The sequence below is a fragment of the Nicotiana tabacum genome, chromosome 13 (assembly GCF_000715075.1).
Source record: "Nicotiana tabacum cultivar K326 chromosome 13, ASM71507v2, whole genome shotgun sequence".
NCBI classification, from domain to species: domain Eukaryota; kingdom Viridiplantae; phylum Streptophyta; class Magnoliopsida; order Solanales; family Solanaceae; genus Nicotiana; species Nicotiana tabacum.
The window spans coordinates 122,988,199-123,015,191 of record NC_134092.1 but is presented as its reverse complement, the minus strand read 5'-3'; the positions used below and the strand labels follow the sequence as shown (position 1 = coordinate 123,015,191).

The window sequence follows — 26,993 nt, the reverse complement described above, 5'->3', positions numbered from 1 at the left end:
TCTATCGGAATAGCCTCTCTACCTTCTCAAGATAGAGGGTAAGGTTTGCGTGCACACTACCCTCCCCAGACTCCACTTGTGAGATTTCACTGGGTTGTTGTTATGGTCACAAGTAGAATTGAATTTGTTTTAGGATATTTGATGTTTTAGAATATATATATATATATATATATATATATAAGTTATATTCGATATTTTTTCCTTCAAATCTACACTTAATATTTTAATTATTGGGGCGTTAATTACGTGAGAAGCTATACTAAAACTAATGGAGCACTTTATGTAAAAGTTTACGCCCAAAATTTGAGTCTAGCTTAATCCCGGTTAAATGTAAATGTGTTAGTATCTTTTTCTTAACTCGTTGGATGTCTAAATGTTTTGGTGCAAAGAATTTTGTACGCGACATCTTATTACAACAACAACAACAACAATTACTCCTTAAATATCGATTCTAGTTGCATATCATCTTTCACCTATTTTGGAGTTAATAAAATTGTTGAATGTAACATATTTTCTTTTCACATTTTACTATTCCGGTGGCGTTTGGACATAAAAATTGTATTATTTGAACAAAAGTAATATTTGAAGTTAAGCTAAAAAATGGTATTTGAAATCTGAAATTATGTTTGGAAATGCATTTCACTTGAAAAAATATTTGTAGTTTTGTGAGTCGAGAAAAATATGAAATTTGAAAAACTCATTTTTGATTTTTTTTCAAAAAGTTATAAATTTCATGAACAAGCACATTTTTGAAAAAAAAAATTAAAAAATGAGTTTTTTATTTTTATTTTATGAAGAAACGAGTCCTTAAAAGTCAAGTGACTGTAATTTGAAACACTGTACTTTTACACGAAAATGGTTGAACAGATAATCCAGCTGGAAGTCATAAGTCCCAGTGCTAAACTGCTAATATCTTTTTATTTCCATTAAGTGCTTCTTTCGTTTTCCACACGAGGGGTATATACGTACTATACATTTCTTTTTTCTATGGAAAAGAATTTAATTCTAAAAATCCAATATATAACTAGAAAGAGGAAATAGAAAAAGCTAATAAGCACATATCCAACGAAAAAGATAACCTATTAATTTAGTTCTTACAAATTGAACGGAAGTTGCACAAAATTCATGTATTGACAAGGAATATTGCCTTTTGACAAAAATAAGAAAAGGAAAAACAAAAAAGGAAGAAAATTGAAGAAACATCACGTATTCTCCAGAAAGTTCTCATTAAATTATTTTTAAGAATTTGTACCCTCCTATTTTCAATTAAGAATTGAAAGAAAGTTACAGAACAAGGTAAATACAAGAAATATAAAACATGTTAAACAAATATTCAAAGGTGCAAAAAGACATTAAAATCGTAAAGATTACAATATGTGAAGTATCTTTTAAAGATGGCTTCAACGAACTAATGGAACATAAACTATTATAAAGAATATATAAATGTGCATATTCCCTTTTTTCGTGATCTAAATAATCTGTTTTTCTCAATTATTATTTCTAAAGTTCCCCTTCACCTTTTCCAAAAATTTCCTATGTTTACTTTTTTTCGGTTTTGGCTAGGAAGTATTTACCAAGTAATAGAAATGAAAAAAATTCCAAGGTTACCTTCAAAAGATCAGAAATCTCAAGTTAGAGTTTTAAAAATAAAAAAAATAAGATAGAAAACGCTTTTATTTTTAATAGATCTTACGTGGTGTGAATAAAAGGAGAGTCTTGGATCAACGGTCAAGATATTTTCGTATGACATATAGGTCACCGGTTTGAGTCGTAAAATTAACCACTAATATTTGAGATACAGATCTTTCCTGAACTCTACGTAAACACGAGATATTTTGTACGTCGAACTGTTCTTATACGGTGTGAATCCGAATTAGTCCGGACTTCAATATAAATCTGAAATACTATACACGAAAACAAAAGGCATTAAGGTTTTTGTTTTATTCTTTTTAAGATTTTCCTAGTTAAAAACAAAAATGAAGAACACAGGGCCCCACACAGCATCTAGATAAGATGAGCCAATAAGAATACACATGAATGGGCCCACAAAAGGAGTTGAGGAAAATGGACCCACACGCCAACGCGTGGTGGAACATAGCCCAAGAAACAGTAGTGCAAACTCTGGGGAGTTGGTCAAAATGGAAGCCGTTATTCTTCTTTCTCCAAAACCAAAACACCCACTTTGTTCTCCAAAAGGTTTCCATGTTGTCCCTACCATTATCTTCCACTCTTTTGTTTTTGTTTTTTTTATAATTATGATATTCAGATCAGTTTGTATGCTCATTAATTTTATAGTATCGTTGTTATATTTTACTTAACGGGGTACATTCTATTTTCAATAGACTAATTTCACGGGTTATCTTAATAAAGTACCTACTATCTCTTAGGATTGTCAATTGTTCGATTCGGTCGGTTATTTTATAAAGTTTGTACCATACCTATTTTTTGTTTATTCTATTATGTATAACCAAAATTAGACTTTTAGAAATAATATCAATCATGTCGGTTTCTCTCGTTACAGTTCGATTAATTTTCGGTAATTTTAAAAATATCACTTAAAAGTCACTACTAGAAGCAGAATGCAACAACATACGTACTTTTATAGGATTTAGAAAAACTATCTAAATATTTTTATTATTTAAAGGGTGATGAATTAAGAAAACATGAAAGATGACCAGAGTATAGACCCATTAACTATTCTACAACAGCGTAAAAGAAACTAAGCAAAGACAAAGAAAATATAAATCACACGAGTGGAAAAATATTAAGTAAGTTGAGACTCAAGAATAAAGTCTAAAAAAGATTAAATATTCGAAAATATAAATTTAAATTATATGAAAGAAAAAATATTCAGTACATTGTAACTGCTACTCATAATCGCTAGAATACCTTGTGTTTTGCTAGTAATATGCTGGAAATAATTTAGTTTTAATAGTAGTATAATAGGTTTGGGAATAAGGATTTTGAGTTAAATTACTTGTTGGCTTGTAATCGTTTTCATAATTTCAAGGCCCAAAAAAAATGTATAGCTTTATTATTTTTAAACTTAATAAATAAATATATTTTTTCATGTAAATTTGTTCTGTATTTTTTCTGTTTATTTTCATAAAATAAAAAGCTACCCTAATTATCGGTACGATTATAGATTTATTTAAAAACCTACGGTTTTATTAAAAGAAATCTAAAATCGGTTCGGAGCGGTTCGGTTTAATCGATTTTTAAATATCCATTGACACCCCTACTATCTCCTAACGACATAAGTATCAAGTAATTATGTCCATCAAAGCTTAGACATATGAAATTTGCCTCCTATGGAATTTGAACATCAGATCGCATAGTTATCAATCCATCATTAAATTACCCCTTAGATGCACATTATCTTCCCTTAAACCTCAACTTTATTAAGAAATAAAATTTACTTGCATATGAATTGTTTTTAGATAGTGAAGTTTATATTAAAGATATTTATTCATTTAATACAAACATAGAATATATGTAAGTTCTTTCTTCCGTTTGATTCAACCCTTAATAAAAGAAGATAATAGAATAGTTTTACTCTCTTTTTTTTCCTTTGTGAAAGGATTAAATATTTATTATTATTTTTTACAATTTTAAATTACTTGAGAAGATTTAAAGTGCGGTTGGCATAACAAAAATTATTTTTCAAAAAAGCTTAGTCTATAAGGAGGTCATCTTCTGATATTTGATTACTGAAAAATATTTTCCTCCACCAAAAAGAGAAAAATAACTTTCGTCACTTATGAATGGAAGTCATTTTCCTAGCAATATCTCAACAAGACTTGTTGTATTTATGATACAATTCAAAAACAGAATTGCACATATAATAATAATAATAATATTCCTGAAACTAACTAAAATACAACTTTGTAAAGAAAAACAAAATTAATTTTAAAATTCTAAACAAACACAAATGCAAGCACCACCTTTTAAGTGATTTGGTTCACAATGAAAAAGAGAAATACGAGGTCGCTTTCTTAGTGCGGCAAAAATGAATAGAAGAAAAATAATTCAATTATTTAGATATAACATGATTCCTAGTCCATGCAATTTTATCTTTATTAGAGTCAAAAAGGCTAACCATAAGCATATACTATCAAAGGCAAAAATAAAAGTCTTGGATCCGAATGTCTCAGGCATTCCATCATTATTCACCTTTATCTTTTATTCTGACCAAACAGTTTATTACATTTAATATTCCACAACTCTCATTCTTTTTTTAATTTTTAATTTTGTTTTGTTTTCGGGTACCTGCATTACATCGCGGTTCGATTAAATCTGTATTTGCTTCGGAAAGTCACACATTATGAATAAAATGCTTTCGTAAAGATAACTAAATATGTAGACGCAGGCTTATGCTATACCGAGAGAAGTCACTGACACCCGTAAAGTTCGGCAAAAATTTCATGTATATATATATCTTTAAAAAATAGTGGTATATTAGTAGTGGATACCCCATATATATACAAAATAAATTTTGGTTGAATCCAAAAGAGCACCCCTGACCTTCAAATTCTGGATCCGCTTCTACCCGCACGAACCCAAAATTTTTGATTAAAAATGAAGAAATACTTTTCACTCCGGTGCAATTTCATAATTTTCATTCATCTTCGTAGACACACATACTCCATTAAATTATAAAGGCGTTGCCTGTTATTTATTTATTTATTTATTTACTTATTTTGTCAAGTCAACTGTTCCACATGCACAAGTCCTAGTCCTAATTTATCAACCCCTTAAAATTCTATAAAAGTGTGAACCTATGAAAAATGTATTGTGGATAAATGAATGAGAAATTCAACTTTTGCAGACTAGCCTTATTGGAGCCATTCTATAATATTCTTCTTGTTAGGTATACGACTCCAAAACAAATCTTTAGTCCAAGATTTGCAAGCTAAACCATGCATTAGTTTAATTTGTCGGGCAAATATTTTGCTTGGTTTTTCTTCTACAAATATTTTACACACAAGAATTCTATGTATATATTGTTTACAAAATTCTGCATGCCTTAGTTTTCTATATTATAATTACTATTTTTTTTATGAGTCAAGCACGTTACGTTAGATTTCAACGATAGAGTATGCAAATAATTGTGTAATCTTAAATTGTCATATTGGTCTTGTGAATGAAGTATATTTCGGGATGATCTTGACCATGATCATGGCATATGTTAAGTTGTAATGTATATTTTAATTGTGTATTAACGGTGCAAAGTAGCTTGTGTAGCAGTACGTTAGTCATTAACCCTGTAAAAAATTTATTTATACAAATATAAAAAATTGAGTTGTATTTCAATTTTCAAACATTTTGAAATTTACTAAAAACATTAAAAACAGATTTGTTTTTATTTTTACTAGTATATTTGGATAAATTCAACTGAAATGGTTAATCATTTGATAAAAATATGTACTTAAAACATAAAATTACTAAAAAAAATTTAAATCAAGACTACCCAAAAAAACAAAAAAAAAATGAACTTTTGAATGCCCGTATGATGGACAAAGAATTTTTTGTCAAAAATGTGATACTACTTTTAATTAATGTGTTCACTCGTGTGTGTGTGTGTGTGTGTGTGTGTTTTTTTTTTTTTTTTTTTTTTTTTTATGAATGAGATTTTCTTTTTATTTCTAATTTGGGGTTCAGTATTCGCATTGAGGCCCGATTAAATACGGATTTATGTAAGAAAGTCTCATATTTGAGAGTAAAATGTTTCTTAAAAAATAATTTTATACTCAGAACTCGAACTCGAAATGCTGAATAAAAATAAAAAAGTTCTTACCACTCTGCTACAACTCACGTTGGTTAGCAAGGAGATTCATTGCAGCCCCATTAGGCCCCAACTTGAATCCTTTAGTTCACATTCCCGCCTTGCTTTTTTACACAGTAAAAAGAAATGGCCCTCTTTCTCGTGTACTAAGAATCTTGTAGTAGCAACAAGTATAAGTAGTACTCACCTATAAAGATTATATGTGATTTATATCCACTAACCATATTTCTCCTTTTCCTTACTTTTTTGGCCTTTTGTGTTTTTCCCCCTACCATTTTGCCTCTTGAGATAAAGCTAAAGTAGCAATAGTACTATAGTAGCATCATAAAAAGCAAACTACTGGCTACTTAGTTATAAGTAAGTCTCCTAAACCCTCATTTCCTTTTTATTGTACTCTCTTTTGTTTTAGCTCTTTCAAACCAAACAAACAAGAAAAAAAATATGGAAGATCAATGTAGCCCTCTTAGCTGGCCTTATAACTACTTCCTTGAAGAGGTAATTTTAACTAACATTCTTATTTCTTTGTTTTTTAAAGTTAATTAACATTCTTGTTTATGTTCAAGTCCTTTTATTATACCCCTAACTATGTTATGCCGACTCTCCAAAATATTGCGGCACCCATATCAAATCCTTCAAAAGTACACTACTTTTGGAGCATCTGACATACATTCGGTAGCATTTTCGGAGAGTTCGAGCAACATAGCTCCCTAAAACTCCATTGTGTGTGTGTGTGTTTTGTGAGTTATATAATGTGGATTTTGGAATTGATAGGGAATAGAGGAATTGAAGCATTCTTTGGTGTACACAACATTGGAATTGGAAAACACTGTCATTTCTGCACATGAGGAACTTGCTAGGAAAGATGAGGAGATTTTGCACCTCAAGGATCTTTTGACTAGAGTTGTGAAAGAAAGAGATGAAGTTCAAGGCAAATGTCAAAGGCTTGGAATGGAGAAAATCTTACTCCAACAACAATTACTCCAACAACAACAACAAAAAGAAGTACAATTCCGATTCCAATTCCAAAAGCAACAAAATCTTGTTATAGAAAGTGCACCTATTTCTAGTGGCACAACAAGTCATGATCAAGAACATGACCAAATTTTAAAAGGAGTAGTTGACTCTAACAACAACAACAACAACATTGGACTTTCTAATTCCTCAGATTGTGATGAAAACAATGTTGTTGTTTCCCCTCCATTAATCCAAGATTTAATGGAAAAGATTGTTCTCAAAAAACCATTGCCAGAAAAAGGGAAGTTTTTGCAAGCTGTAATGGAAGCAGGGCCACTACTTCAAACACTTCTTTTAGCTGGTCCACTTCCTCAATGGCAACATCCACCACCACAACTCAATTCCATCGACATTCCTCCTGTCACTATTACCTCCCCTACGCCGCGGCTACTCCACCAGGACTCCACCCTGAGTAGCACCGGCGCTGCCTGTGCCAGCGCCGGAGCATGTTTTGGGAAGAAAAGGGATGTTGGTGCTGATACTTCTCCACAGTCAATTTCCAAGTATCAAAAAGTTGTTCACCAGTCATCATTGACCAACATGTAGTGTTTTCTTTCTTTTCCCACCTTTATAATTAGCTCACTTTAGCTAGTATTTTTTGTTAGTTAACCATCCAGTATCCGAAATTTACTGGGCCGACTAATTCTGATTTCCTACAAAGAGTTTTTCTCTTCGTAAAACTCGAACCCGAGACTTCTAGTAAATGACAGAGGGATCTTATTTGACCGGTGGTTCAGTTTATCTTTCCTTTTCATGCCCTTTAAAAAAGGTGTGAAAAAGGAGAAAAAATTATCAACATGAAATGGATGGCTATCATGCATGCCATTTTCCATCCAATTAGGATTTGTAAAATTAGTTGGTTTGCCTTAGAAACTAAGCAATGGTTATAATTATTAGCTAACAAAAACTTAGAGGATTTGACAAAAGGCCTAATTATGAATGGCCTTTTACTTAGTCTGGTTTTTAAAGATCAATGTCTCACTATAAAGTGTTGGATTCTTGATCATGACTGCTGCTTTTGTTTTCAAGCCCTTTGATTTGGATGAAGAGGAGTTTGATCTTTTGATTTAGTAACCTTTTGATTGTAATTATTTCCCCATGTAATATGAGTTGGGGAGGCTTTTAGAATTCTCCAAACTGTTGGGGAATTTTTTTTTAATTATGTATACTTGCTACTCATTTTTCTCTTGGACTAATTTTGCATAAAAATATTATGCAAGGTGTATCTTGAGAGATTATGATGTTGTATAATTGGCTTGTCATTATTGAGAAGATGATTTAGTTTAATGAAGGCTTTGCTTTCTTTTTGCTTTTATGTCACATTCAATTCCAAGTTCTTTTAATTATTTATTATGATATAATATGACCTGAAGAAGCAACAAGTAATTTAAAAGATTTCAATTGATCCTACTTTCTATAAGGTGTACCTACCATACATGGTTTATGTCTGCCATTAAAATGGCATCTCTAATTGAAGTTACTTTACTTTCACTTTCATGCAAATATAATAAAAGGGAAAATGAATTACTTTTCTCATTGGCAAATAAGAAAAATATACCTTTGGAAATATAGGAAATATCCATTTTAAAATTCCGCCACTAATACTTGCAATAAAGTAGGTTGTTTACATTACACCCTTGGACTACGGTCAAAGACAACTTTAGTTTTGCTGGACCAAGTACAAGTAGTTGAACTAGTCTGTGATTCTGGTAACAAAACCTTGAATATTATTGTGTATTACACAAAGGTCAGGCTCATTGTTTGATTTAAAATACAAAAGTAGTGAAATAAGTCAATGCAAAATCAAAAGTAAAATTAGGATGTTGCTTTCATTGAAGTTGTTTCTTTCTCATGCTTACCACATGATAATCTTCCCTCCTATTGGAGATTGAAAAGATTTTTCTCTCTCTTTTTCTTGTTTTGGCTGGGGTGAGAAGAAAAAAAGAACTTACTCACACGCATTAGTGTATATTTTTATTCAGTTAATACATAATATATGTCTTCACATATACTATTGCTTATTACTAAGCAATAGCTCATTAATATATATTTTCACCTTAATTTATTACCAAACCATAGTAGCTTGATTTGATTTGGTATACTATATAAATTACCGTGTAGAGCTTGATTTTTAAAATGCAATGAGGGAAATGAGACTGTATAGCTGCTCTAAATTATTATTGTATAAGTTGAAAGCCTAATCCAAGATCATGTTTACCTTGATGCGACAATGGATAAATTTTATTTTTGATGAAGGTCGTTGTAGTCATGTCCTTTTGTCTTGGGCTTTCTAATTCATGGGCTTCTTTTGTTTTGGGCCTTCAAATCCAGTAAAGCTTTTGGGATAATGACACTTGTAAAAGTAAATAGTGGCTTTTAATACATGAATGATAGACCAAAACTAACTATATCCGCTAGTTAAATCAGGAAGGTATTGGAGCACTCAATCAGTTTTTCGCCATATATTATGCCTATTGGCCATATGCACCAAATTTTATTTTTTATTTTTGGGGTCGAATTTAGACCTCTAGTTAAGGATATATGAATTCCAACCATCTCACACAGCAGTTGGCGGTAATTTTGTTTCATGCTATTTTACTATTGCTTATGGATTTCAAGAATAATTTATCTAGCTTAATGTTTCTTAAGTGCTGTTTGTTTTAATATTTAATTTACAATCCCTTGAGAAAGGATATAGGGAAGTTTTCCCAAAAAGTAATCCTAAAACGGAGGACCTTTCTCTCAAGATGTGTAAGAAATTTGCTGCGAGTCTAAGGGAGTTAGGAGTTGTGAGCTGGAGAAAATTTGATTCAAAATTAGTGTTTACATCAAATTATCAGATAATTGATGATATATTTGTACATAAACTTTTATCACTTAGTAATAATTAGTTAATATATGTGTGCGCGTGTCTATATACATTTTTTTTTTTTTTTTTTTTTTACATTCTTATCTTATTTAACCACTTAAATGTGATAAATAAATATGATTTGTCAGTGTGATGTGCAAGTGAGTATTTTCCATTGGAAGCTTGCCATCTTGCTTGCAACTCATACCAATCTTTAATCTTACCGTCCATTTATTTGCGTCTATGTTTTTTTCATTGGTTTTGCTACGTATTATGGAAACTATTGGAAAAGGTAAGAAAGGGAAAAGATTACAATGATATAAATTATACACAAATGTGTGTGTGTATATATATATATATATATATATATATATTGACTAACATAGTCAAATATATATGTGATATCTAGATTTATATTTTGATCATTTTTTTGGAGAAATATATAATTTTAGCCGATTCTAAAAATAATAGTCGATGAAATGTATATTTTTAATATTATAGTATATATATATATTATACATATTTTAGCTTGCAAATACAGTTAATTTGAACGGACCTACCGATTTTGTATTTTGCCATCTCTTTAAAAGTAATACAGAATCCTTTGAAACCGTGGATTACTCCTTATCTCATTTCTTGGTACTCTAATTATAAGATCCACTTTTCATTCCTTAATTCTCTCAAAACAACAAATATTCCCTTCCCATACTAATACCTCCATTCCAATATTTCCTCTGTTTCATTAAAACCTCAAACTCTCAACATCTTCCCCTTCCCCTATTTCCTCCCAATACATTACCAATGTCCGGCGAAACAACCACCGCCGCTACCATGTCCGCCGCCGCAGATCAAGAATCAGAACTATCCACCGCCCCAAACAAACCACACATAACATGGTCCGATTCCTACACAAAAGCCCACGTCGCAATCCAATCCTTAGCTTCAATCATCCCTTTCATTCCCCCCTCCCTTTCCTCCTCCGAAACCCCCGCATTTTGCCTCCTCCACGACTCCGAAACCGCCGCCCAAATCTCCAAACTCCTCCGCCAACCCGACTCCGGTTCCGGCGACAACAACCTCTGCCGCTGGCTTTACGACACTTTCCAATCCTCCGAACCTGAACTCCACCTCGTCGTCCTCCGATTCTTACCCATAATCGCCGGCGTTTATCTCTCTCGGGTCAATCTCCATATACCATTAGCCGGATTTGAAGCTGTTTTATTAGCTTTATACGCACACGAAACTTCCTCACGTAATGGCCAAGCAATTACAGTAAATATTCCCGATCTATCACATTCAAGCATTTATCACGAAACAAATAAAGTCGCGAAAAATTCAGCCACAGAGCTAAATTTGGCTGTGATTTCCCCGAGTTTAGAACCGTACGGTACGGTAAGATCAATGAAAAGAGCTAGAATTGTTGGTGTTGCATTAGAATTATATTACAGCAAAATCCCACAAATTCCGGTTGACTCCAAACTTGATTTCTGTGAATTTTGTAAAATATGGTCAGACCAATATGGCGAAAACGACGAAAATGGGGACGTAAAAAAGAGGATTAATTTGCCATGGGAATTGTTTCAGCCGGTTTTAAGGATTTTGGGACATTGTTTAATGGGAAATAAGAAGAATGAGAAGTTGAAAGAAGCTGCAATTGGTGCATGTAATTGTCTATATGAAAGAGCTTTGCATGATTTGAATACAAAGGCAATGTTAGCTACTGGTAGTCTTATTAAGCTTGCGAAATTGGATTTGGAAAGTGATGATGTTGATTATACTGAAATTATAGAGTCCAATACCGTTACACTTTGAGGTGTATTGTATTGGAATCTGCATGCGACAAAGACGAATTCATGATTTTAATTCTATGGGTTCAGGATTTTGGTTTCAACTATTGAAACCCATCATCTTGTTTGATTTGTGGGTTCATAGCTTAATTTTTCATATTGACAATCTATATCTAGGATAACAACTATAGACTCAATTGAACTCATGGTTAGAATTGTTGGATCCGCCCGTGTGCATACCAATGTGTGTGCATGTTTGTTTTGTTTTTGTCCTACTATGAGCTTTTTCCTTTGTCTTTGGAAAAAGGTTCAAATTTCCCTATTTATTATCCGAAATTACTCAATATTGTCTTTCGTTAAACTTTTAATTATTCATACATTTGTAGTTAGCAAATAATCTCATACTTATCAGAAAGGAAGCCGTGGCACAAAAATGAATGTACTCTATGTGTCCAATATTTTGATATAACAAGTCCAAATGTACTTGTCGCTTTAGTGTCATTTAAAATTACCCTCAGCTTTTTAGGGATCTTTTTTTCTTATCGAGGATAATATTATATCAAAAGTTATATGGAGAGTACACTTGGTCAATTTGAAATAGTAGAGGAACAAATTTGACCATTTCCCTTCTCTTGACCGTTGGCGTAACTTATTTCGTTTGTGTCTTAATACTTAGAAATTACATATGCCTACTAGCTTTGCGATTATGACATTGTATACATGTCTTAATATATATGTATACCGCACAGCCCGTGCTCCACACTACAATTTGAAGCATAAATCTTTCGCGTTGTTCCTTATGTAAACAACTACTACGTACTAAGTTATTCAACTCGATCTAAATATGTATCAAAGGTAAAAAAAAAAGTGCAGATTTTTTTCTAAAACAGATGAGCATCTAAAAGAGTTTGAAGAATTTCAACAAACATGTCTTACCATTCTTTAGAAATAGTAAATAAGAAATCGAAGGGAAAAATGCTCTCTCATTGTTTAACGAAGCAAGGAAAGAGTTTCAAGTGAAATAACAATTTTCACTCAAAAAATTTTCAACTACTAATTTTCAATTTCAATTTCAAACAAACTCATTTTTAAACCAAATATTCTCTGAAAAGTAAAAGCTCAAAAATTAAGCTACTTTCAAGTGAAAAATTAGATTAACAGCCAAAATAAATACTCCCCCATTCCAATTTATGTGAACCTGCTTGATTAGGTACGGAGTTTAGGAAAAAATGAAGACTTTTGGAATTTATGGTCCTAAACAAGTCAAAAAGGGGTTCCGATTATTTGTGTGGTTATAAAAGCTTCTCATTAAGGGTAGCATTAGAAGTTTAAGCTAGATTATTTTCAAATTTAGAAATGGGTTATTCTTTTTGGAACAGATCAAAAAATAAATAGGTTCACATAAAGTGGAACGGATGGAGTAATAAACTTTGGGGCCAAAATGTAAGTATTTGCATAGTATTGGGTTGAGAATGTATTATAATACAGAAGCGAAGCGAATAAAATATGAAAAGCACCCAAAATAATAGTACTAGATAAAATCAGAGTTAGAGCACAGGATCCGAAAAGCAAATCGCAGAGAGTTGAGTCCCAGTAACTGTTATTCAAATGTCTGCAGCTTTACTTTCATCGGCTCCGCTCTCTTCCATTTCCGCTCCTTCCGAGTCCACTCGGTTCCTTCTTCCAACTCACCACAAGAGGCTGCGACTGAGTTCTCTGACTCAGCACCGACTCAGTCTCAAATTGGGAACTTCTCGTCCTTTAACTCTTCGGTGCTCCTCAACTATGCACCAATCTTCAACCCCTTCTTCGTGTTCTCAGGTTCGTAATTTGTAGAAATATTACTTATGAAGAGTTTTATACGGTGTTTTATTAGCACTGTAGAGTTGTATTAGTAAATGACAAGTTTTAAACTTGAATCCAAAGTTGTACTTCCTCCGTCCTATTTTATGTGGTTGTGTTTGACCAGACACGGAGTTTAAGAAGGAAAGAAAGACAGCGATACATATTCTATAACTATAAATCATCTCATTAAGGATAAAGCGATAATTTTAAAATTAATTTTTTTCTAAATATAGACTAAAAAGGAAAGTTTGCCACATAAATTGGATGCTGAATCGTACACGTGTTAGTGCTTAATTTTCATAATTTCAGGATAGTCTATTCTACAGCAGAGCATTTTGGGTTAGCAGATCAATAATTGCATGGAATGTGGGTGCTGGAGAGGGTGAATGCTACTTATATGCTAGTAGAAATGCTGCATTATGTGTTGCTGATGGTGAAATTCAAGGTTTGTACTCCAGGTAGCTCGTGGGGTGCTCTATTTGATGATAACTAGATCTGATCCTAATCTTGATTTTCTGTACATAACAGGCCATGATGTGAAAATCAAACTTGAACGGACAAATTATGGACTTTCACAGCAGGTGAGCATCGCTGAGTCCTGAATTCCTGATGGGATTTTTCAGTTGTTGGAAAATATTTTCTTCTGATCGATGCAAAGATGGAGAAATTTATGTGTGTTCTTTTGTTTCCTTATAATCTTTTATTGATTTAGGTAGTTGAAAATTTTCCTCATATTCGAGATTATAGATCATTTGAAGTCCCTGCAATTCTGAACTGCCAAAGTTTAGTCAAGTGCCAATTAGCTGTTGGTATCTTCAATTGTAAGTAGTTCCCCTATTTTTGCCTATGTATCACTTGAGGGAGTCTGAGACGGCGCTTATTAAGAACCACTGCTCCACATTTCTCTTGACTCGTAATGATACTTTTCCTGTAAATGCATTACAGTGTATAGCCCTCCATGCACCCATAGTAGGGGAGTTTGATTTATACGAGCATTTCCTGTCCATGTACTTAAGAAAGTTTCGCCTTTGTCTATCTTATTCATATCTTGTGGTAAAACTCATATTTGATGAACTTGAGTTTCAGGTTGTGTCGTTTGCTCATATTTCAGGGAATATAATTCATCTGCTGGTGATTAAATGAACACTGCTATTCTAATTTTCAGTGGCAATCATAAATATTTGAGCAGTCGTTTGCTACTTTAACGTTTCTTTGCTGTTCCTTGATTTGTTTGTGTCAGGTTTAGACTTCCATACCTTTTTATTCTCTAGGTTAGCTGAGTTAACAGTTCAACTATCTGGATTAGTGTATCAAACATTCTATGTAAGCATGTCTAATGTGTGGTAAAAATGGGTTTATGTCGTTTGTAGCTGATGGAAAATGTGCAAGTGCTACTGGATTGCAGTTACCTGGTATTCTTGATGAGTTATTCTCCTATACCGGGCCCCTTGGTGCTGTTTTTGATACTGAAGCTGTCTCTCTCTACCTTTGGGCACCAACTGCTCAAGTGTGTTCTATTCTTTTGTCTCATAAGTTTTCCTGCTTTGATTATGGTTTTGTTTGTAATGAATAATTTTATTTAGTGAGATTGAGGGATCAATGTGTTATTTAACTAACGTGCTGTTTCCGGTTGTACACCTACCAAAACAGGAGGTGCGAGCTCTCATTTATAAGAGTCCATCAGAGGCTGACCCAGTAGAAATTGTCCAGCTCAAGGAGCTAAATGGCGTTTGGAGTGTTAAGGGGCCAAGGCATTGGGAGGGCTGCTACTATGTTTATGAAGTGTCTGTTTACCATCCTAGCACCTTGCGGATTGAGAAATGTGTGAGCAACGATCCATATGCCAGAGGGTATGCTGATCTATTTTAATCACTTGCTTTCAACAAAATTGATTTTGCTGATTGTAAATTGCTGCTGCCATAGTGCATTTATTATTGTGACTGTTATCTGTTCTCTACATTGACCTTGCTGCTTTTATATGGGCAGTCTCTCTGCTGATGGCAAGCGGACATTATTAGTTAATCTTGATTCTGATGATGTAAAACCTGAAGGATGGGATAATCTACAAGATGAGAAGCCAAATCTTCTTTCCTTTTCCGATATCAGCCTATATGAGCTGCATGTTAGAGATTTCAGGTGAGAAGTAATCTTGATAATGTTGAATTTTTTATTGAAAACACTTACTGAATATTTCATATTTGTAAACAGTCGTTCCTTTATGAGAATAATGAGTTGTAACTGTAGAATAATTAGTAAAGAGTCGCTGAAAACCAGTAGCCCCTGCGCAACATGGCTTTGGGTATTTACTCATTTCCTTGATAACATGTTTCAAAAAGTTCACTTTACTGAGAAGAAATTCATAATGCATACATAATGAAAATGCATTTTTTGAGCACTATGTAGTTTTTGAATAACTTATCTTTTCCTATGATTTTCACTTTGCCAGTGCCAATGACCCTACTGTGCCTCATGAATTTCAGGGTGGTTATCTTGCCTTTACATTGCAGGTAGCTTTACTTTTCTATTTGATTCGTCTAATATGGGTCTAAAGTCTTTGGGCCAGATTTTCTAGCATTTAACCGGTAGGTACATTGGGCAATGGTATTTATTGTCTTCATTCGCTTCTTTTCCCTTAATGAGTTTTGAGCTGTGTAGAAGGAAAAGTTGCATTGTACTCCTATTCATAGGTGTCTTAGAATACGTACAAAGTATATTTACGACATTGAATTTAATTTCAGATGACAGGAAAAAGATTGCTATAAAATTGTACCTGATAAATGCTATCTTGCGAAAATGACATTTAAAGGTTTACTTATGATTTGTCCCATTGTGTGTAAGTTGGTGGAAACCACATAGTTGTGATGATGCACACTGAGAATTGTTAATGGTGATGATGACAATTAACATTTGATCACATTTTAATGTGAGCAAGGCATATGTAGCTGCAGGTAGTTTCTGGTATCATATCTGGACTAGAAGTTGGAGTTTAGGACTAAATGCATAACTACATATGAATATCACGAAAGTCACATACTCTGATTGTATTAAATATATGATAATTTGTATTTGAAGATGCATGTTCATGTGCATATTTTTTTCTGCTTATGAGATGGTGGTTGCTCGTGTGCATGGTGTAGTGAGTGATGTGATTGTGGTTATAGAGGGGAAGACTATTGAGGTACATCTATTTGATAAGTATTTAGGGAGCTGGGTGAGGAAGCCAATGAAGGATGGTAGCTAGAGATGCACAGGATTTAAATTGGTACACCGATTTGACTTTTAAAGGGCAGTGAATTAATGATGGCGTATTTGATGTTTGAAGTGAGGATGAACATACACAGAGACAGATATACTTCTCCAAAGAGGACAACTTCTCTCATTTTTGTTTGTAACTTTCCTGTCGAACTTATGAAAAATGATTGAGTCCTCGCCTTCACGAGCAAGCATATTAACTCCTTCATTCTCTTATTGCGCCACCAGGCCTGAGTGAACACGGTTCCCGAATATTATTATGGAGTTATTGGTAAGAGGTATACATCTAAAATTGTTACTGTCTAACTCTAATGTGCTTTTTGTGACAAGCTGTTAATGACAAAGTTACCCACTTATGTGCAAGAATTATGTGCAAAAGTTACTCTTTCACCAGAGCCTGAACCTTGCTACCTGTTGCCTTATAAGTCGTTGTCAAAGGTTGCACTTTTTAGGAAAGAAAACATGGAGAGTTATTTAAACCAACAGTCCATGTAAGTGTCTCGTTTTAAGTTTCATCTCCTGGCATATGATAAAAGTTTGGCCTCAATTTGATTGCCCACCGGTGCATTTTTTAACCAGTCTGGCTTTACTTTGCAACTCAGATAAGAGTTACACGTTCATTCTGTTCCTTCATTTCGTGCTTTATGCAGTATGCTTTGTAGCAGCATTCCTTTTTCATTCTTTTAGAGTATCCTTTTCTGCGACCAGGTTCTAAGTTCTGTATTAGCTATTTGATTTTGTGCTTATCATACAAGCTTTTGATTGATGGGTAATGGCAACATCTAATCCATGCACCCATAGTTGACACAACTGCACAATGCATTAGGAAATATTTGTTAGAACATAAGCACAGGACGTAGGTGTCATTGACTATGTCTCATGAGCATGTTGCCCTGATCTCGTTCTGCTTGAAGGACTCAGCTGGTGTCAAACATTTGAAAAGATTATCAAGTGCTGGTATCACTCATGTCCATCTGCTGCCAACCTTTCAATTTGCCGGTGTCGAAGATGAGAAACATAAATGGAAGCATGTAGGTAAAGCACTTGAACTTTGTTTCAGTTGAGAGGGGGCTCCCCATCAAGGTTTTAGCATTTCCATTCTTCTCTTTTAGCCTCAGCACAAATTCTAAATTGAAGCCGAAGGTGGTAATCTGAAAATAAAGCAATAAAAGACCAAACGAGGCATTTACTTCCCTCAGACTGGATCTGCTATTCTGTCACCTGCTGTGACGGCAGGATGGATAATTAACTAAACAATAACATATTCAAATTAGTTTAATACCACTTCTCTTCTAGATTTTATTGAAAGGTTGTTAATTGCCTTTTTGGGTTTGCCTCTGGATCTCATCTCATTCATATTTTTCGCCTGGTCTCTCATTTGTTGTCTTTATCAGATATCGAGAAGCTCAACTCTTTTCCACCAGATTCTGAGGAGCAACAGGCTCTTATCACAGCCATCCAAAATAAAGATGGGTATAATTGGGGGTGAGATTCTATGCTTAGAGTTTCAATTTGTATCTAAGCTGATTTTAGTTTCCTGGACCAGTGTTCTGAAAATTGAAAATATCGGCTGTCTAAGAAAAGGTATAATCCTGTTCTTTGGGGAGTTCCAAAGGGAAGCTACGCTAGTAATGCAAATGGTCCTTGTCGTATTATTGAGTTTCGGAAAATGGTACAGGTATATCTTCTTGTCCTTTTTTCTAAAGATCATATTTTGGCTGCATTCTTAAGTTTATACTAAATAGACCATCAACCTTTCTGTTTATACTGGAGAGACCGTCGACCTTTATTGTTCAATTCACCGGTGCCACTCTAAGGCTTTATTGTTTTACAAGCACTTAATCGTATTGGTCTACGTGTTGTATTGGATGTTGTTTACAATCATATTAATGCAAGTGGTCACTTTGATGACTTCTCTGTTCTAGACAAGGTGAGAAATTATTGTGTTTCACCTCATTAAACTTTATGGTTATAGCCTTACATTAAACTTGCTTTCCTTATGCCTACTTTTTGTTGGCTCTGCTATCAACAGATTGTTCCAGGTTACTATCTAAGAAGAAATGCTGATGGTGGTATTGAACATAGTACATGCGTAAACAATACTGCCAGTGAGCATTTCATGGTTGAGCGCTTAATTCTTGACGACCTCAAGTGCTGGGCAGTTCATTATAAGGTATATTTCCATGCACCCTCACATGCATTTGCTATGAAATGAGAACGCTATGCGAACACTTAACACAAGACTGAAAGCGTTAGTGGGTTATGAATCAGTCATTAAGGATCTTACTCAAACGGTGACCAGCTACATAAGCACTTTGGGCGCAGGTTTCTCGATCAATTGGGATAAAGACATCGTAGAGCCTTAAATTCGCCTCCCTTCTGTTTTAAGGTTTCGTCTTGTTTTGTTTGGTGGACTATCTGTTTAACAGCTGCATAGTTCGTATTTTAGGGACACTGTGAACGTAGCAACTCAATTTTGCTGTTTTGGTATTTTATGAGATCCACAATTTTTATGTTAACTTTTGAGGTTGGCTTTCAAAAGAAAAAGGAGATTGTCAAATGAAGTTGTTATCAAAGGCTTTTTGAAATTCAAAAATCGGATGGGAGATGGATGTGGATTACTAGGCGATAAGTTAGACAATTGGATCTTCCAGCAAATGAAACCTCTGTAAGCTCCAGACTGATTTCATTTGTTGGGAAGTCTGAATCTAGGAACTTTTACAAATGAATATCATTATCCAACTGTGATCTTAAAACCTCTGAACTACTTTGCCATTATGAGCATGCGAATAGAAGCACCTTTAGATTTGCTGCTATAGGAGATTAGAATGATGAGAAGCATTTTGCTTGCTTCAATTTTTTGGTGTATCTGGAATGAAAGAAATCGTAGATGTGTTGATGGGATCTCAACTCCTTGTCATGTACTTAAAGCCAAATGCTTACTGAATATTTGGTTGGCTCAATCAGGCTCCTATATCTAGCTGTGAAATCTTTTTGGATTGTGTCTGCTCCTTAGCTATATATTAGTTTTTGTATATGAGCAGACACCATGAAGCTGTAATTGTAACTTTTGTTCTGCATCTTCTTGATGCTTATTAATGATAATGCCCTCCCTTCATCAAAAAAGAATGATAAGAAGCTTAGTTTTGAAGTCTGGCCTTGAAATCTTGTTCTGGATATATGTCACTAGTGAGTCCCCAAACCTGGTAAGGTAACTCAGAGAATGTCTATGACATGTGACTGTAGTTACTAATCTAAAGCAAGCAAAAGTACTTGAATTGGAGTGGAGATTTAGAAACCGTGCAACCATAATCCCAGAAGAAACTGCTGCTTTTTATGCTACCTATGATTTCAAGTAGGACGTGAGGCTCTTAAAATGACGTATTTTCTCAGTGAGATAAAATGTCCTTCTGATAATGGATTGACTAATGAACCTTATCCAGTTATCAATTAGCACAATAAGACACTTGCAAGTGCTAAATGGAATAATGGTTCCTTGATTGTCTTGTGGTTGACTTAACTGCCTATTAAGCTATCTGAAATGACATCTCAACTTTAATTGTTGTAAACTATCAGAAACAATATGTATACCACCCCAAAGGCTGTGTTGAAGACCTGTAATAAATGAGTAAAAAGTACCCCCCTCTAACAGATAAAACTTTTAGATGAGATGGTTTATACATTTAAAATAGTATTAGAGGGGACAGAGCCACAAAGTTCCTGAATTCCAGTCATACCACTACCTAAACAAAATATTTCCACGCGTTTGATCCAAGAAAAAGACCCCACGCGTGAATGGATGTATTGAAGACCTAAAGTAAATAAATAGAAGTGTATCTCTCTAACAGTTTGAGCTTTTAGATGAGACGGTTCATAAATTTAACAGGCTCACTATCAATTCTTATTGCTCAAACATCATACTTAACCATGCTTTATGTACTTGATGTCGATGGCTGAACATGGAAAATGCCTAAAGTCTGAACAGTTGTTAAAGTGATTTCCTCAAGGAACATTGAAGCTTATGTTTGACACTAGTATGAGTCAAACCAACTTATAACTAATAAAATCAGTTACCTTCATCTTATGCTTATTTCACACAATTGATAACACATCCCCTTTCTTGCTCGCTATGCATTCCTATTCGTCTCTGAAAGAGCATATATATGTGCTTGATAATTGTGGAGCTTACCTCTTTCAGGGATATCCTCAGAATTAAATGTGTTAACCATGTTCGTCTTCTGCAGATTGATGGATTTCGGTTTGACCTGATGGGTCATATAATGAAGCGTACAATGGTAAGCATTTAAAGCTGTTTTTTTGCGAGATAGGAAATTTCTGTCTCCATTTGGTCCATTTGAAATGACGAGTTCTGACATATTTGTTTGGAAATATGTTGGGCTTATATAAACCTTTGTTGGTGGAAGAATAGGATAGAGGAAAAGATTTTGCTTCGAAGAGCAATAATGGGTCCTGTGATACTTTACATTATGTAAAATGCATTAAACTTTTTATTCAAGGAAATGGAGAATATTTTGGGACAATCTAGAAAAAGAAGTATGGCAAGAACTTTGTGATGGAGGTAGTAATTTATACTTGTCTATTTTGTTTGTCATTTGCTAATTTATGGTGTTAAATAGTTAATTTTGTAAGTCATTTTAGGTCTTTGTCTTGCATCTTTCTGATGATCTGTGGATTTATTGGGCCATTGGCTAATTTTGGAAGCCTTTTTACTTTGAGCCATGTTTAAACTTAACAGATGAAAAATTTATGATTATAAAAGATGCAATGAAAAGCAGTGAAAAATAAGGCCCTCAAGTAAGGTGTGTTGAAAAAAGAACAATTTTTCTCTGCGGTATTTTCTATCATGTTTATCTTGTAGGCACGACGTATACTGCTTTTTCTGCAGTTATCCTGTCTAACCCAACTTAGACTACCTAAGGGTATTTGGGTCTGATCTTAGGCAACATTACAAGAGGCTGTTTACTTTTAATTCTTAAAGAGCATATTCTCTTTTCTTCTTGTTTATGGGTTTTGATTTGTTAGCCAAAATGTTTTACCTTATGCAGTTTTGTGATTAACCTATATCCAATTGACATTGTTATACGGAAATTATGATGTCACATAACAATGTTGACATGCACAGGCTGACATGATCATTCTGGTTGTTGGCATGTCTGCTAACTGAAGGTCATCTGAGTAGGGCAACAGTTCTTTTGTGCATTCCGTAGTTTGTAAAACTGCATAAACAAGTGGATTAGTTAATTCTGCTCCTTGTGTATTCGAATTTGTGATTAATTGGCTCTTTCAAATTAGTGGTACTCAAAGCTAGGTGTGCTAACAATATGATATTCTTGTCTTTTAATGCAGGTGAAGGCAAAGTCATTGCTCAATAGCTTGTCGAAAGATAAAAATGGCGTAGATGGACCAAGTATTTATATGTAAGGACTGTTACCATTGATTGTCTATCCTAATTTTTGTAATTCTGATTATGTCATTTTTCGGTAGTAGTTTTATCTTGTCCCTACAAGGTTACATCTTCTATGCCTGTTACCTGGATTAAAGCATGATCCTTTAAGTACTTTTAGTTGTTCTTGAACTTTACATTGATTCTCTGTTTCCTTTTTATAAGTTGATTCTTAATGACATTTTCATTTCAGATATGGTGAAGGATGGGATTTTGGTGAAGTGGCAAACAACGGACGTGGGATAAATGCATCACAATTCAACCTTTTTGGATCTGGAATTGGGAGGTGCTACTTCTGAGTTTATTTCCAATTTCCCTGTCTAAAGAAGATGATTTTCTATTCCTTGTGTGTCTGCATGTGAATTGGCTCTTCTTTTGAGCCAATCATAAATTGCAAAGTGAAGCTCTAGCATTCGATACGGGTGCAACAACATTTTTGGAGAGTCCTAGCAGCATAGCTGGATGGTACTTTGAACATTTGTGCTATAAAGCATAAATTATCTTTCCAACGATTGCTGGTGTACCGGTGTCAATTCCAATGTGCTGGGTTTAATGCTTGCAAGAGCTCTTAGGCTTAAACGGGAATATTTCCATCCCTACTCGATGTATCTCATGAATGTTATTCATGTTTGTTCTTGATTCACGACCAGCTTCAATGATCGCATTCGGGATGCTCTGCTGGGTGGATCACCTTTTGGTCATCCTCTACACCAAGGTTTTGTAACTGGCCTTTATTTGGAGGTAATGGTAAACTTTTAGTCATTTGGAAGTATAATGCTTGTGATAAATTTCTGCCATGTGTCTATTTTGAGTTTTAAATAATCCATTCATAATACGGATAGTTATTGTATATCTACAACACCGTCTCAATAACTTTTACGTGCTGCTCTTCAGCCTAATGGTCATGATCTTGGTGATAAAGCCAATGTAGAACGTATGCTTGCTGTGTCGAAGGATCACATTCAGGTACTCAGCCCTATTCCAGTAGCATGTCATTTTAGCATTTACCACATAATGGCCAAAGAAATTTGCATGAAAGACAATTCACTCTTATTATTTACACCCTTTGGTTCCGGTAAAATATTTACCCTTTCCGTTTTAGTCCGTGTTAGAAAAATATTCTCAAAGGAAGCTTTCTGAACACATTATACTGCACAAAATATTTAAAAAAAGTATTAAGTAATTTTCTGAATACAACTTTCTTTTGCTATTCTATAAAATCAAAAAAGTAAGCTTACAGTCATGAAATCAAGTCATTCAATTTGAAACTGTGGGAACAATGTAATCTAAGTTATTAATCTATTGCTAAATAAGATTCATGGTAGCTTCTTTTTCACGTTTTAAAACTAATATTTCAAATAACTAAAGCCAAAAACTTTTCAAAGAAATCTATTCCATATAATACAATATATTCCAATGCGTGTGACATGACTTGTCTTGATATCTTGTGTCAGTAAGACAATGATATGGGTGCTTCAGACAGATTCAAAATGCACTAAAACTCGCAAAAAAGTAGAGGTACATATACTGGATACATAACCATCTTATAGTAGAAAGCTTTTACGAACTTAAAGTCCTAATGATCCTTGATGTCTTGTTTGAGTGAGACAATGATATGGGCGCTTCAAGTAGATCTTTCAAAATGCACTAAAAACTCGTGAAAAAATGAAGGTACATATACTAGATACTTAACCACACTCATATAAAGCTTTTACGAATAGAATGATTTGGCTGGGTTTAAGAGAGAGACAGAGAGAGGGCATGACATATTCAAGTTAATGTAACATAGGTCAGAGTTGAAGGACCCCTTTTTGTTACGATGGACTGGATTGACCAAGTATTGCCAGTAAGTCAGGCGTAGAATTAGTTCATTTTGTCCAGACCTAAAATTTGGATATATAAAGAGGTAAAGGCTATATGTTGCAATTTCCCCCCTTTTTGAAATGATAGAGATAGTAATTTCAATATCCTAGTTAGACGTCACATATCAAGAAGGGAAATTGGACAATTATTTTGAGACAAAATGGAAAAATCCAGAAACTTTCAACGTAATTGTGTATTTACTTACAAAATCATCAAAAATGATAGGCGGTTTATGTGTATTTTAATCATGCTATAATACTGTCATGATTCAGAACCTTCTATATATACTCTTTTTGCGAGGACTACAATGAGATTTTAAATGGCTTTTAAGACATATATTTGTGGTGGAAAAGTTATCATGACTTAAATATTTCTTCAGTTCTTCTTTGTCTAAACGAGCATGTTTGCTTTTCAGGTTGGAATGGCTGCAAACTTAAAGGATTTTGTGCTATCCAACTGTGATGGTGAAGAGGTATCCATAGATTCGATTGCCATTTATGTTGCATCATATTTACATCGCGATGATACTGCAAATCATTACATTTGAAGTTATAAGATAATTATTGCCATTCATTTGTAATGACTAATGCAATTAAGAAGCTCGATACTTTTGTACCAATTGTTCCTTTGATTGGATCATTAGCCAATAAACCAAAGAAAACTTTTTTAACTAAATAAATGCATGTATTAACTACTTTCTATGTCCCAAATATAACAACAACTACGCTTCAGTCCCAAACAAAGTTGGGGTAGGCTATATGAATCCTCACTTCTTTCTTTGAGCTCAACTCATATCATCATCATGCCAAAATAAAATAAGAGTAGTAGTGAAAATAAGTGTTATATATATATAGTAATAATAATAGTAATAACATTAAAAGTCTCTAACAAATTTAAAGCTTATTCCTAACTAGTAAGTATCACCTATATGACTCTTTTTCTTTCATTGTTCCTTATCTTTAGCTAAGTCTGCATTGATTCCAAGGATTTGTAGGTCTTTCGAGACAACTTCCTTCCATGTGATTTTAGGTTTACCTCGTCCCTTTTTAACACCTTGATTCACTATAGTTTCATACCTACGGGCCGGTGACTGTGTAGGGCTACTCAAGACATGACCAAACCATCTCAAGTGACATTCTCTGATTTTTATCCTCATACGTGCTACTTGCACATTCTGGTGATTGTGGTTATTTTTAATTTTATCTAATCTTGTATGACTGCACATCTATCTTAGCATCTGCATCTCTGCAACACACATCTTGTGAATATGTTAGACTTTAGCGGGCAACAACCCAATATTCACTACCATATAACATTGCCACTCTTCTAGCTGTTCTATATAACTTACCTTTCATTTTGGTAGGCATCCTTCTATCACATAACACCCTGGTAGCACTTCTCCACTTCAACCATCCGGTTTTAATCCTATGGGTAACATCTTCATCTATCATTCCATTGTCTTGAAAGGAAGAACCTTGATATCTAAATTGTTGGCATTTTGGCACTACAATCCCATCTAGTCCCACCTCAACTTCGTTCTTCTCACGCTGACAAAACTTGCAGTGCATGTATTCAGTCTTACTTCTACTTATCCAAATGCAGGGTAAGGCTGCATACAATAGACCCTTGTAATCCGACCCTTCCCCGGACCCCGCGCATAGCGGGAGCTTAGTGCACCGGGGTACCCCTTTTTTTTTTTCTACTTATCCAAAAGCCCCAAATAGATAATCATATTTAGCTTCTTTAAGGTTCGATCTGACCAAAATATCCATGTGAAATTGCATTTGCTAGAATCTTCTTTTGGATATAAAACTCCAGAGTTTTAGAAACTAAACGAAAAATACTACCAGTTGCAAGAATTTAATATTCAAACGATGCATTTAGATTAATATCTGGTCTAAATAAACTCATTAGTAGAGGCAAGAGGGAACTATCTTTTTTGAGACTGATGAAGTACAACAACTGGAGTGGCTATTGAAATCAAATACTAAGCTTTCTATCAAATATCATTTTTACAGCAAGCTAGTATTAGGGATAACGAATTTGCTAATATGCTGCCTTACTGAATGTGAAGATTTAATCCGATTAAAAGAAAAGGAGTGGCCCCTTGGCCCCTCTATTTGCTGGTATAAACTGGTTCCACTTGGAAAATGCTTATAGTTTATCTTTTAGAATGTTGACATAACTTGGCACTGGAGATGGTACGCTGAATACTGTTTACTCTTCTTCCCTAGGTGAAAGGATCTGAAGTGTTATTGCATGATAGGAAGCCAGTTGGATATGCTTCTTCTCCCATTGAAACAGTAAGGAGCTATGTATCTATTGCATTCCATATCTTATGCCTCCTTTATTATGTAACAATGCAATCGCTATCACAACCTTGTCAGACATTTTCCCAGTTCTACATGGTAATACATTCCTTAATAGTTTTGATTATATGCAGGTTAACTATGTCTCTGCTCATGACAATGAGACACTGTTCGACATCATTAGTCTTAAGGTATATTCTTCTCTTGCAATATGCCACATTTTTTTCTTTTTTTGATAACCAAGAAATCCTCGAGGACCAGTGGAACACGGTTTCAAACTCGATGGATAATATGCACCTATACATCACATTGTTTCCTTTCCGGTATAAATTAGTCGCTTCGCTTTGATAGACTCCAAAGGACATTTCTGTGGAGGAGAGATGCAGGATGAACCACTTAGCGACCAGTGTAATAGCTCTTTCTCAGGTCAGACTCAGTTTATCCTTCGAAGAATTTATGCGTCTTATAATTTAACTTTTGCCTACTTTCTACCGTTTTGCCATTCTTTCTGTCAATGATAATATGAGTTGCAACTCATAAGCTTTACTAGTTAACTTTGTATGATTTGAAATACTGTTTTACTATTGCGATTTGCATGATAAACCAAGTATAATACATATTTATCGTGCTAGCTTATAAGGTTGTGTGGTTATGATATTTCTCTTCGTTACTGATAATACTTGCTAACCTTTCACAGGGAATACCTTTTTTCCATTCTGGAGATGAAATGCTGCGCTCAAAATCAATAGACCGTGATTCTTACAACTCCGGTGATTGGTTCAACAGGTCCGCCACCTCTCCCTGTTGCAAGTTATTTTCTTCAGCA

The 26,993-nt window shown here is 34.2% G+C and overlaps 3 protein-coding genes across 13 annotated transcripts in view; all 3 read left to right on the top strand.

Annotated features, from left to right (window-relative positions):
• The first annotated feature begins 6,089 nt into the window (after positions 1–6,089).
• On the top strand, positions 6,090–8,119 carry LOC107762741 (uncharacterized). The gene is made up of 2 exons (XM_016581125.2): positions 6,090–6,280; positions 6,557–8,119. The coding sequence occupies exons 1-2, from the start codon at positions 6,227–6,229 to the stop codon at positions 7,343–7,345; spliced, it is 843 nt and encodes a 280-aa protein (XP_016436611.1). The 5' UTR covers positions 6,090–6,226; the 3' UTR covers positions 7,346–8,119.
• A 2,169-nt stretch (positions 8,120–10,288) lies between these two features.
• Positions 10,289–11,649, top strand: LOC107762743 (uncharacterized). The gene has a single exon (XM_016581127.2). It carries the CDS (start codon positions 10,449–10,451, stop codon positions 11,457–11,459), a length of 1,011 nt encoding a protein of 336 aa, XP_016436613.1. The 5' UTR covers positions 10,289–10,448; the 3' UTR covers positions 11,460–11,649.
• A 1,300-nt stretch (positions 11,650–12,949) lies between these two features.
• The window catches only part of LOC107762742 (pullulanase 1, chloroplastic), a 32,690-nt gene continuing 18,646 nt past the window's right edge, over positions 12,950–26,993 (top strand). For 7 of the 11 annotated variants that reach the window (XR_012698174.1, XR_012698176.1, XR_012698173.1 and 4 more), the window contains exons 1-22: positions 12,950–13,255; positions 13,589–13,724; positions 13,808–13,860; positions 13,992–14,100; positions 14,650–14,786; positions 14,930–15,129; positions 15,266–15,415; positions 15,726–15,786; positions 17,446–17,566; positions 17,926–18,016; positions 18,116–18,209; positions 18,564–18,704; positions 20,776–20,826; positions 21,899–21,969; positions 22,189–22,281; positions 22,646–22,736; positions 22,890–22,961; positions 24,274–24,330; positions 26,093–26,161; positions 26,302–26,358; positions 26,519–26,593; positions 26,865–26,953. Coding sequence is in view for 5 of the 11 variants with exons in the window: in XM_075228453.1 (XP_075084554.1) it covers positions 13,043–13,255; positions 13,589–13,724; positions 13,808–13,860; positions 13,992–14,100; positions 14,650–14,786; positions 14,930–15,129; positions 15,266–15,415; positions 15,726–15,786; positions 17,446–17,566; positions 17,926–18,016; positions 18,116–18,209; positions 18,564–18,704; positions 20,776–20,826; positions 21,899–21,969; positions 22,189–22,281; positions 22,646–22,736; positions 22,890–22,961; positions 24,274–24,330; positions 26,093–26,161; positions 26,302–26,358; positions 26,519–26,593; positions 26,865–26,953 (2,231 nt within the window). In the remaining 6 variants the exon portion in view is untranslated. The remainder of the gene's footprint in view (positions 13,256–13,588; positions 13,725–13,807; positions 13,861–13,991; positions 14,101–14,649; positions 14,787–14,929; positions 15,130–15,265; positions 15,416–15,725; positions 15,787–17,445; positions 17,567–17,925; positions 18,017–18,115; positions 18,210–18,563; positions 18,705–20,775; positions 20,827–21,898; positions 21,970–22,188; positions 22,282–22,645; positions 22,737–22,889; positions 22,962–24,273; positions 24,331–26,092; positions 26,162–26,301; positions 26,359–26,518; positions 26,594–26,864; positions 26,954–26,993) is intronic. The other 4 variants (XR_012698178.1, XR_012698177.1, XM_075228455.1 and 1 more) reach the window with 1 other exon arrangement.